Below are 12,389 nucleotides of genomic sequence, written 5' to 3' on the forward strand. Positions count from 1 at the left end.
TAGAAAATCTATGGGGTATTGTGAAGAGGAAGATGCGATACGCCAGACCCAACAATGCAGAAGAGCTGAAGGCCACTATCAGAGCAACCTGGGCTCTCATAACACCTGAGCAGTGCCACAGACTGATCGACTCCATGCCACGCCGCATTGCTGCAGTAATTCAGGCAAAAGGAGCCCCAACTAAGTATTGAGTGCTGTACATGCTCATACTTTTCATGTTCATACTTTTCAGTTGGCCAACATTTCTAAAAATCCTTTTTTTGTATTGGTCTTAAGTAATATTCAAATTTTCGGAGATACTGAATTTGGGATTTTCATTAGTTGTCAGTTTTAATCATCACAATTAAATGAAATAAACATTTGAAATATATCAGTCTGTGTGTAACGAATGAATATAATATCCAAGTTTCACTTTTTGAATGATATTACTGAAATAAACTTTTTGATGATATTCTAATTATATGACCAGCACCTGTAGTTGCTCTTTGTGTCGGCTGTTTTTTTAACTAATATAGAGAGAAGAGATTTAAATGAAGATGCTTGTGTATTGAGAACCAGAGAGATAAATTGTCAACTTGATTTACCATTCATCAGTCACAACACCCAACTGACATTTATCGTTTACCGCAAGTCATTATTACTTCCGCCCATCACAAACCCGCCCACTGACTAACTGATCGAGTTCTTGGCTCTCAACTTGCTGCCCTCTGAGGACGTTGGAGCGTGAGCTGAAGTCCTTTTTCCGCTGATCTCACCCCGTCTTCACCAGGTAGGGTCACACCTCTGTGTTCAGAAAAGTGTAGAATGAAGAATATCTTGGTGCATCGAACATAACGTGCAATTTAAGAATCTTAGATTATTTTACTTGAATATTAAAAACGTACCTGCTGACTCGTTAAGCTCCAGGGCACGCAGGATGGCAGGGCCATGGCTAACGGAGGAAGTTGCGGCCTACACCGCTTCATTAGATGCTGATAGTAGAAACGCAACCTTGGGGCTTTAAGTCTCGGGGCATTAGCCCGGTTGCCCAAACACAGACCTAGCTCGCAGTGGCCTGATAGAGAAATCACAGCTATTGTAATTTTGTCCAGTATTCCTTGTTTGTGTGGGTGCAACTTGTAGGCTGCGAGTACTGGTGTCGGGTAATGTAACTTACCATAAGATCACAATGGAATCTACTGTATATTTTATTTTTTTAAGAGCAGAATAACTTATGTTGCTGTGAAAAAACAGGTCAGAAGATCTCTCATCAGCTTCTTCTGCTTTAACAGAACAACAAAAATTGTAAAAAAGAAAAGAACTTGGAGCTACAATTTAATAAGAACTGAAAATGATCATATCTATTTGTCCCCAATATTAAATACAAGTTTACAATGTTAAGTAAAAATGCACTTCTTCAGCCAGTATGTGTCTCCATGATGACGAAATATTACCAGAAACCAGAGTTAAAGTCTGGTCCTGTTTTTTAGTTTCAGTTCAGTTTCTAGTTAAAATAAAGTCAATGACTAAAATCTTCTCTACATCTAGTAGTGTCCTCATGTTGTTTGTTTTGTGATTCATTTGTGTGACTCAATAAAGTTTCTCTATCTTATCCATTTATCTAATCACAGCTAATAAAACCTTCAGAGAGCCTCGTGTATTTTGGTGCTACATGTGTCTCAAAAAGTCTCTGATTCTAAAGTCTTCAGTCTCTAAATCTCCCTCGTGAGGTGTTTTCATGTTGATCCCCAGGATCAGGCTGCAGCAGCCATTCTTAAATCTGTTACTGGGTTTGTGAGTGAAGTTTACTAAATTCTTGTGTTCCTGTGTTTGATCAGACTGATCTCATAGTTTCTTTCTGTTATTTCCCTGCAGACCCTCTCATTCTTCCTCTCATCTCTGTAGATTCATGAAGTCTCAGAGTCTCAGTATAAGTGTGAAGCTTTCACTCAGTTTGAAACTTTTTCAACTTGTGCAGATGTCTTCATCACAACCTGCTTTGTGTTCAGTCTGAAGACGCTTAAAACGAATAACTCAATAACATTTAAAATAATTGAAACTATGAAAAATCTCACCATCGACCTGCACGTAGATCTCAGCAAAAATCTGATGGCTGATTTCGTCCTGTGTGACTACACAGGTGAAGCGGTCAGTCGTGTTCACAGTAGTTTGGAGGATGATGTCATAGCTGCCTCCTCTTTCTGAGACCTGTGGCTCCTCAGCAGGAAGGATGTTCCCAGCACTGTCCTGCCACTCTACTGTAGGTTTAGGAGAAGCACCTCGAACTTCACACTGCAGCAGCACCCCATCCTCTGTTTGATCGATTGCAGTGACAGACGGCTTTTGAGCTGCAACTGCTGCACATTTTAGACGAGACACATGATTTTTTAAAAACACACAGATGCAGTGAAGACATTTGGACAAAAATAATTTTTATGCTACATTTGTTGTGCTGAAAAAATGATCTTGAAATGACATCACATGAAATCTGTTGTCTGATATGTCAACAATATTTTCTGTTACACTCAAGTAAAATAAACATGTGCTATAAAATATAAAACAGGGTCTTTAAAGCATGTGAGCCCCTTGTTTTATCAGGGCTTAACTGTGTCTCACTGGCCACTTTATTAGGTACACCTGTACAATCTGATGCAATCCAAAACAACTGCCTTTAATTTTACTTTAATTTTGATTAGTGATGGTGTTGTTCTGGACTTCATTATACTCAGAGGTGTTTCTATTATTCTGACCACTCATGTTTGAGATAAATAGGGAGGACTAAAAAATTTAACCACCAGTATAATTAGTCCAGTAAAACAGCACCTTTAACTATGAGCTCAGTAATAAACATGTAATTTAATATACACATTTCATACAAAGTCACCAATAATAGAACATTATAAACTTGGTAAAAGGTAGAAGAAATAATAATAATAAATTATATTTATATTGCTCTTTTCTAAGTACTCTAAGACGCTTTACAGAAGGTAAGATGAAAGTAATTGGTTAAAAAGAAGAGCAGGGGAGAGAGTGGAAGGAAGTATACTGGGGAATGCACTCTTGAAAAGGTGGGTTTTGAGGGCCTGTTTGAAAGATGGCATGGTGTTGGCCTGTTGGATATGGTGAGGGAGGGCGTTCCAGAGAGAGGGTGCAGCACTGGAAAAGGCCCTGTTCCCCTAGGTCCGGCGCTTTGTCCTGATGGTATTTAGTGTTGTTGCTTCCACAGACCTGACGCGACGAGTGGAGGTGTGGTGGGGGAGGAGGTTGGAGAGGTAGGAAGGGGCCAGATTGTTTAAGGCTTTGTAGGTGATGAGTAGAAGTTTGAAGTGGATCCTGTATTTAACAGGGAGCCAGTGGAGTTTGTGAAGGACAGGGTTGATGTGATCTCTGCGACGGCAGGATGTAAGCATGCGGGCAGCGGAGGACGTATTGAAGTTTATTGAGGATTTTGTTAGGGGAACCGTTGCAGTAGTCGAGTTCAGAAGTGATGAGGGCACGAATGAGTATTTACAGCAGTAGAAAAGGACAAGGCGGGCGATGATCTTGAGGTGGAAGAAGACAGTTTTAGTTACCTGGTTGATGTGGGGCAAGAAGGAGAGGGTGGGTCAAAGATGATTCCAAAGTTGTGGACCTGGTTGGAGGAGGTGACAAAAGACTTCTCAATGCTAAGTGAGAATGTCTGGGTGGAGTGGGTGAGGGTGTTAGGGCCGATGAGGATTTCAGATTTATTGCAGTTGAGTTTGAGAAAGTTCTGTTGCATCTAAGACTTGGACAAGAGGTGGTGAGTGTGGTATGGGTGGCTTGGGTGATAGATTTGGAAGAAAGGTAAAGTTGAGTGTCATCTGCATAGCAGTGAAAATGGAGGCCACGACGGCGGATGATCTGTCCAAATGGAAGGATGTAGTTGATGAAGAGGAAGGGACCCAGCACTTAGCCCTGAGGGACACCATGGGAGACTGTGGTGGTGAAGGACTTGCAGTTGTTTATGGAGATGTATTGGTGTCTGCCAGAAAGGAAGGAGTTGAGCCAGGAGAGGGCAGGCCCGGTTAGGCAGAGGGAGTACTGAAGCCGTGTGAGAAGGATGGAGTGGTCGGTCTTACAATCTTACTAAGGCTTCAAACATTACCACACAGAGTTAAATAAAAACTGAGTTTTAACATTTAACCTGTAACATTATAACTTCAAAGAGTTAGTGTCTTATGATTATATCTTGTCAGTAAATTTACCTGTCTGAGATACATGTGGTGCTGCTTTCAAACAAATCTTGAAGTTAGAAAGAAACCGGAAACTTTGCAGCAATTGTAATTAATACAGCAGGTGTTCACATCTTTTATCAACATCTTGGTTAAGTTCAGACATTGGAGATTTACATTGTATATAATAATATAATAATTCATGATTGCCAGTTTAACTACTGTATGTGATTCTCACATATTAAATTGCTGATATGTAATTAAAGTTGAACTTTCAAGGTGTTCCTCGTTGTCAGTGGTTTAAACAGACTGCACAGACGAGGAAGAACAGCTGGAGTCAAACCAAACCTAAAAGGACAGCTGGAGATCTTGATGAACAATATTTATAGATTAACTGTTAAATGGAAACACTCACCAACAACAAACTGAATGTTGAATATCCGTCTTGGCTGAAGACGTGGAAAATCACAGGTGTAGTTTCCACTGTCAGTCATCTTCGTTTTACTGATAATGATGGAGGCGTTGCCGTACTTCAGCTCATCTTGAAAATGTGAGATGCGACCTTTGAACTGCCGATCTTGGCCTGGACGACCGTTGTTGTAATGAATGCCTCCATCATAAAAGAAAACCTCCTTCTGACCATCTTTCTTCCAATCAAAGAGTTTCTCCTCTGCGTTCTCTTTGTTGCTGAGGGAACAGGGTAAAATGGCGTCACTCCCTTCTTCCACAACCACTCTGACGACACCCGACCCTGAAAGAAGAAGTTTATTTTAGTCATTCTGTTCAAATAGAGATCAATCAGGTTCAGACAGAACATCAGATAACACATTTACATGTCACCTCAATGACTCTGAAACACCAGTTTATAAACACGTTAGTCGGCACATTATTTATATTTTTCATGTTGGCATCATTTAAGAATATTTAAGCTGACATAAGAAACCTGATGAGTCACATGACACAGACACCTCAAGGAGAGTTGTTGGTTTTAGGCTGAGGGTTCAGTGTGAGCCAAGTATCTGCAGACCACACAGGTTTTGTTATTGTGTGTTTGGATTTTGCTAATTATCACATTTTATAATAAATACACTACAGAAATTTAAAACATATTCAGATCATAGTTTTCATTATTATTATTCATTTTAGTCTCCATTGCTTTGAAGCTCTGTCAGAAACAAAAGCCTAGTTTTGAGAATCTAGGTGACAAACACCAAAACTGCAAAGTGCTGTGTTCTCTAAACAAAATCACAGACTGTGTCTAAAGAGAAAATTCTAATAAAAACAATAAGGAGCCACACACCCTTTTATTCAGTCAAAATTTACCACAGGGAAAACTAAATGCACATAAACTCATTTTGGATGCATGCATCCAGCTTCTACTAAAAATAGAGCAAGAAAGATTCTTGTGTCCAGACAGCAAAAAGTCAAACAACCTTCTTTTTCAACAGAAATTATTTCTCATCATTTAGTGGCGATAAAAATTGCTGTTCGGAATAAATTCATAAATGATGCTCAAAGGGAAAAAAACTAGTATTTAATGCAGCACCAAAAAGAGAGTTTGGTTACGCTAAGTAATTTATTCTTTTGCAAGACATGACAATGAGAGAAAAATGCAGAACTAAAGATGAGGTGGCTTTGGCCTGGTTTATACCCTTCTCACCTCTCTGCTGTCTTTTGGCTCTTACAACAGTGTTCTTACCAACTTTATTTGTGTGTCTGCTTTCTTGTGTGTGTTTTTCCTGGCCCCCTCACTTTTCTCTGTTTCTCCTTAGAAAACCGTTCATAACTTACTGCACAACTTGAGCAGTTTTCCACCCTTCAATAGTTTTGATCTAGTATTGACATTCTCTCTTTCAGTCCCTTATTATGAGCTTCTTCAGTTGTTTTTGAGTCGCTCATACAAGTAGTTACATGATTGCTTCTGCACAGGGCATCGTCATTTCGCCAAACTTAGCATGCTCCCCTGGGCTTTTCTTCACTACAGGACCTCTGCAATACTTGTTATATTTCAATATAATAAAAACATTATATGAATATACAAACGTAATTATATGAATATGCTGACACACTGTCCTGCTAAAAGAGGCCATCAGGGAATACCGTTTCCATTAAAGGGTGAACATGGTCTGAACAATGCTTAGGTGGGTGGTACGTGTGAGAGTAACCAGAATGGCAGGACCCAAGGTTTCCAAAGCATCACACTACCTCTGCTTGCCTTCTTCCCATAATGCATCCTGGTGCCTTGTGTTCCCCAGGTAAGAGAAACACAAGCACCCGGCCATCCTTTTTATATTAAAAAAAAACATGATTCTTCAGACCAGGCCATTGATCCGCAGTCCAGTTCTGATGCTGACCTGCCCATTGTAGGTGCTTTCAGCAGTGGACAGGAGTCAGTATGGGCCCTTCCCTTCACTCCCCACGTGCATCACTGAGCCTTGGATCTCCATGACCTTGGACCAATAGGTACTGACCCCTGCAGACGGTTTTAGAGATGTTCTGACCCAGTCCTCTAGCCATCACAGTTGTGTCCGTTTTTCCTGCATCACACATCAACTCTGAGGACACAATGTTCACCTGCTGCCTGATATATCCCAGGTGCCATGGTAACGAGATAATCATTGTTATTCACTTCACCTGTCAGTGGTCATAATGTTTTGGCTGTTTGTTTATGTTAATATTAGTGATTTAGGCTGACTGACTTTAAATCTGTGCTGTAACGTCCGTCAGAGCAAATAAGACACAGCTGTCCATCACGGTGCTGTTAACACCTTGTTTATGTTCTGACTGAGGGACACACCGCATCCACCGTAACAACGTCACAGACCTCCATCTTTACCGACGCAAAAGCAGAAAATTATAGCGACCACACAGAGAGCTGGAGCCGATAAATACGCAGAACTACTGCGGTCATTTCGCCTGGTTACCCTTTTACATTAAAGACAAAATACAGAAGGTGTCGGTGGTTTTTTTTTGTCCTGTGTAAAACGGGGTTAATTTTCTTACCGTGTTCATCAGCAAACGTTGCTCCAGACCGAGTCAGGAGACAGAGACACAGCAGAGGAAGACGCTTCATCATAGCTGCGGGAGTCATCTGAAGATTAAACATCACTTTGTCTTCACTGTGCCGCCACTAACGGAGATTTAACAGCTGCGTGGCTTCCTCCAGAAGCCTGAGGCGAGTTCAGTCTCGAAACGTTTTGCACCGGTTTGCTTCGTTGTCTGATCGAACAACATGTTTCCTTGAAACGGTGTGCAACGATCAGGTGTCGTGCCGAAAAGTGATTGTCGTCCACGGGAGCGCGCGCAGTTTGTTAAAGCTGTAGCCTATCGCTGCGTTCAAACCCACAGGATATACATATAGGCTAGTACATATACAGTCTGAAACAGCTGCTCCCTCCAGGGCCGTCCTGACAGTGTTGGAGACCCCCCCCACACATTACCCACTGCAGTGTGTATAAATTTCTGCAGCCAGTCAATAATCAATAAGTGTGATCAGCATCCTCCAGACATCATATTGGGAGACCAAACCTAACCAGGTATTTGGGAACGTTCCCCTCAGAAACTCTGTATCGAACAGAGATTGTTTTCCTTTATTCTAGTTCATTTGTGGGGTAAATGTTTTGCAGAAATGCAAAAGCATAGGTTTTATTTAAAACACTATTTTGAGCATTAAACACTTAATTTCCTGCATTATGCTGAAAATTTCTATATTTACAAAAGGGGAAACACAAAATTGATGCCACAGGTGAAAATTCAAAGTATAAAAAATGAATAGAATATAATGCAGTGCGGCTCGCACGCATTCTCTAGTTATTGCCTTTATGTTTTCTTCTGTATTCATCAGTTTTTCTCATTCAATGAAGTCCCTGCTGAGTCAGCACACATTATTTAGTCTTCCCTCCTCTTTTGTGTCTTTGATTGGGGAAGTAACCTCTTTAAATGTGCAGACCTGGCACCTTTTCACCTCAATCATAAATTAATTAATTTTAATAATAATTATTATACTTTTTGTTATAAACTCCTTTATAGCTTCTGTGTTTCAGCAGCTTTTCTGCTCTTGATTAAAACATTCATAATCTCCCCCACATCTGTGTTTGTAAAAGTTGCAGGCCTAATATTAGTAGACATAATTTAATTACAATTCATAATATTTTTGCCTTTCCTATAGCCTATTGCTACTCTGTGCATTAGTCTGCGTTATTGCTCGGCTGATACAGTCAGACCATTACAGAAACTGAACTGGACGAGACAAGCAGGTGAAAAAACTACAGGAAAAAAAATATTTGACTAACTTAACTGAAAACACTTGTGATCAGGCAGACATCTCAACACAAATCCACACAAATGTTAACTTCGGCAGCTCAGACTAAGTGCAGCTGAAAGTCCCAAACAGAGCAAGTTTTATAGTGCAAAACTAGCAGCTACGTTACAACTCTGTCACAGTCTGCCTGCGACTCACGGCCGCTCACAGCCCGAGGTTGGTGCACTTGGTTACTACGGGCCGGCCCTGCTCTGCTCTCTGCGCTCTGCTCAGGGAATGTAAAAGATTAAAAGATTAACATGAGCATTGTTGTTTTTAGGTAACTAACCTCTGAAATAGTCTAAATAATTATTACGTTAGTTACAACGACAGTAATCACAGATATATACAAACTCTTCTGTCTGCTCCATTGTTAGTTTTTGCGGGGTTATTTTTTTCCTGCCAGAGTTTCGAGGTGCAAAGGCTGATGGGTAATATAGTCGCTTTGGATAAAAGCGTCTGCCAAATGAGTAAATTGTAAATGTACATATTGCTTGTTAACTTCCGGCGAACTTAGCAGGGAACTACTAGGCGATCGGACCGCACCACCAGTAGTTCCCTGCTAAGTGGACCGCACATGGTATTCAGCCATTTTAAGTAAGATTCCAAACCGCAGGGAGCACAACATGTTCAGGGCACTGTGAACTGTGTAGGGAGGTTCATCAGTTACAAGATTGATTTATTTGTCACAATACAACAACAGGTTGTAAAGTGAAATTGAGTTAAAGAGTTAAAGATTACTTTCAGAGCCGGCCCTAGGCCTTCGGCGGCCCTAATCAAAATTTAGTTAGAGGCCCTCTGACTGTCGGGCTGAACGTCTCTTGTTTTTGAATAAAACCAGACGAATCTTTCTTATATTCTTAAACCAGCCATATTTGTTTAGCACAAAAACACAAAAGCAAATTCCTTAAACCTACTTGGCAATAAAGCTGATTCTGATTTAAAACAATAACTAGACTACTCTATATACTCTGTACTCTATATTAGGGGAGAGCTGGGACGATTGAAACGCGGGACGAATGAAACACAACGATTTTCTCAGAGCCCATACAAGTCTGAAATGCCAAACTACCTCAGCTCATACAGTCCACAGTACTTAACAGAACAGGGACCACCAGGATGCTTACAGCCAAATAACAGCATCTTCACAGTAGACCAGGAAAACAGGCTTCAGATGTGCATAAAAAGGGCAGCCGATATCTGATCCAAATTTGCATTAGCTGTAGTTGTATTTATACTATTTTTTATTAAGAAAAAGGACATAATTAGTTTGCAATTACGTATTAAGAAGGGCAGTGTCAAGCTTTCTAAATAAAAACAAGAATAACTTAAAAAAAACTTAAAACTATTTAAATGTATGTCGTTGTGTTTCTTCCATCCCGCACAGTAGGGACGAATGAAACAATGCGCATCTTTCCTTCAAAGTGAAATTATACTGAAGTCGTTCCACATTTTAACAAGAAAACACCTGGTATTGATAGAACACACATGTGAGTTGTTGATGACAACAACAAATGATTTATGTCTGTAACGTTATATTTTAAAAAGACGTATATCTGAAAAGCGTTTCATTCGTCCCGGCTCTCCCCTATTATATCTACTATGTTTGAAGTCAAACAGGAAACATATGATACCACCAGTGCACCTGAGCTTAATGGCAGTGCAAGACCCAGTAGACAGTGATGAACTTAGTTCTGAATAAAAAGACTGATGTACTGATTATGACCAAAGCTTACATCTTTATTAACAGCCAAACAACAGTTTAAGAGACAAAAACTACAAAACAGGTAACATGTAATGATAGAAAAGACTTTTACTGTCTGAGTGTCTTTTTGGAAAAGTCAAAATGTCTCTGCCAGCCTGTGCTGGTTTTACTGCTCACCACATCAACATGTAACTGGTCATTAAGGACTGATGGCCGGTCAGCTGGAGGAGTAGAAACTGGAGAGCCAGGTGCGGTGGTAAGCACGATGGTACTGGTCTCCACTTCAGTAGGCACAGGTAGACCTATGAGTAAGATTAACACAGAAAATAAATAATTTTAATAGGCTGACATGTTCATGTGGTGGGTGTTCCTAGAGGTGAATAAAAAGAGGTGGAGGCTGATGGACCTGCTGTGAAATAATAAAAATAAATAAATACATTGACTGAACTGAAATGACTTGTGCTCTTAGCTTAGATCTGGATCTTATTATGCAAGACAATCTGCCAGAGTTTGATGCTGTCTCCTTTTAAAAAGTCACTTTAGATAAGATGTCTTTTCAACACTGGCAGCTTTGGAGGAGGCTCCATGATGTTGCTCAATAATCAGTCCTTTAAAACAGCGACTACACACTCCCTACCTGACAGATCTGATTTATAATCAAAGGACAGGGCCTCTCTATAGGTTTAACTAAAACACATAACCTACCAGCAGTCAGCTACTTGGGTGACATGCCTGAACGACGTCACAGGGTCAGTCAGGGTCAGGAGTCGCTGATCAATGAGGGCAGCTGACCATACTAAATAACGAAATTAAATAACCACTATGATTATTATGGTGCGTAACATAGAGAGCTGTCTTTCATTTTGTTATTATTATTTTACGTTTCTTTTTTCAGTGATTTTTTTCCACCACAAGCAAGTAGTGACTGTAGGGGACCCTCTGCTGGCCACGGGGCCCTATGCCACCCCAAAGGTCGCTTAGGACACCTGCTCTGATGAGAATTCATGATATTTTTGCTTGCTTTGCTATTTATTTTATTTTATTTATTTACACAAACATGCCAGAATTAGACTGAAGGCTTTTTTCCATCTGTGGTTTCCGGCAGGTCATCACAAAGTACAAAGTAACGCAGTTAAACATTAGATATATAAGACAACACAATTTAAAAGATGCCACACTTTTCAACATTATATTATAATAGACAGCACAGTTTTGTAGACAGGGTTATGTAATTTAAAGTGCTGTTTATGCTGTAAAGTGCTGCATCTAGTACAGTATACAAACCCATACACATATATACTACAGAGTCAGTTAGTGGTCACACATTTGATGTGTCTGGAGCCATTGTTTGAGATGATTCTTAAAACTGTTGTTCGGCTGATACAGGCCCCATCCACACTACTGCGGAGACCTTTTGCTACGTTTGCAACTCCCATCCAGACTAAAACGGCGAAAACGAAGAATGCTCAGTGTACGTGAACGGAGATCAACTCAAAAACGCTGGTGTGGACGGATATCGTATTTGTTTTAATTCTCATTTCACTATACTTTCAACATGATTCCCTTTTACTCTCATCCTCCTGACTTTTAACTACTGTCAAGTGAGTATTTAATTCCTTCACATGTTATAATCATTGTAAACATTGTCACATTAATCAATCACAACATATATTCATCACAAACATCATACTTCCATAATTAATCATGTTACAGCTCATAGTTATTAAGCTCAGGTGTAAAGTATCTTACAGTCTGATCACCGATTTGTTGTTCAAACTTCTCCCTTGAGACTCGATAACAAGAGCGTTGGGATCCTATTTGACAACCTCTAAACTGCTGATCAAAGTCCTTTTACTGGTATTTCCACCTAAAATCCTGTCATATGAAACACAATATATGAAAGTCTTTCCAAAAACTGTGAGTAAACAGTATTTGCATTTTTAAAATATATTCAGCTGATTCATTATTACTTTTACTTAAACAAATACATTACAGTCCAAATTAAAACATTTAAAATAAATAGCATATAACTCATTAAGAATATATAATAAGTACTAATTACTGTCCTGTAGCCTAATCAGTTAGTTCTGTTCAAGGTTTAGCCAGAGGGAATTAAACATTTAGAAACTTAGGTAAAGCTGTAAAAAAGTTACACACACGTGGCATTGTCATTATTTTCCTGGCACTAAATATCATGAGCCTTCACAACAAA

The 12,389-nt window shown here is 39.8% G+C and overlaps 2 protein-coding genes across 3 annotated transcripts in view; both read right to left on the bottom strand.

Moving 5' to 3' along the window:
- LOC123987302 (butyrophilin subfamily 3 member A2-like) overlaps window positions 1-7,496 on the bottom strand; it is a 25,906-nt gene extending 18,410 nt beyond the window's left edge. Inside the window, exons 1-5 of the mRNA XM_046076061.1 lie at window positions 7,176-7,496; window positions 4,588-4,923; window positions 2,055-2,336; window positions 885-1,054; window positions 675-783 (exon numbers count right to left, since the gene is read on the bottom strand). Coding sequence (XP_045932017.1) covers window positions 763-783; window positions 885-1,054; window positions 2,055-2,336; window positions 4,588-4,923; window positions 7,176-7,278 — 912 coding nt within the window. The 5' untranslated portion in view covers window positions 7,279-7,496 and the 3' untranslated portion in view covers window positions 675-762. The remainder of the gene's footprint in view (window positions 1-674; window positions 784-884; window positions 1,055-2,054; window positions 2,337-4,587; window positions 4,924-7,175) is intronic.
- Window positions 1-12,389, bottom strand: part of LOC123987296 (butyrophilin-like protein 1) — a 208,732-nt gene that overhangs the window by 13,522 nt on the left and 182,821 nt on the right. The window lies entirely within an intron of this gene.

The sequence above is a fragment of the Micropterus dolomieu genome, linkage group LG18 (genome assembly GCF_021292245.1).
Source record: "Micropterus dolomieu isolate WLL.071019.BEF.003 ecotype Adirondacks linkage group LG18, ASM2129224v1, whole genome shotgun sequence".
In the NCBI taxonomy this organism is placed as follows: domain Eukaryota; kingdom Metazoa; phylum Chordata; class Actinopteri; order Centrarchiformes; family Centrarchidae; genus Micropterus; species Micropterus dolomieu.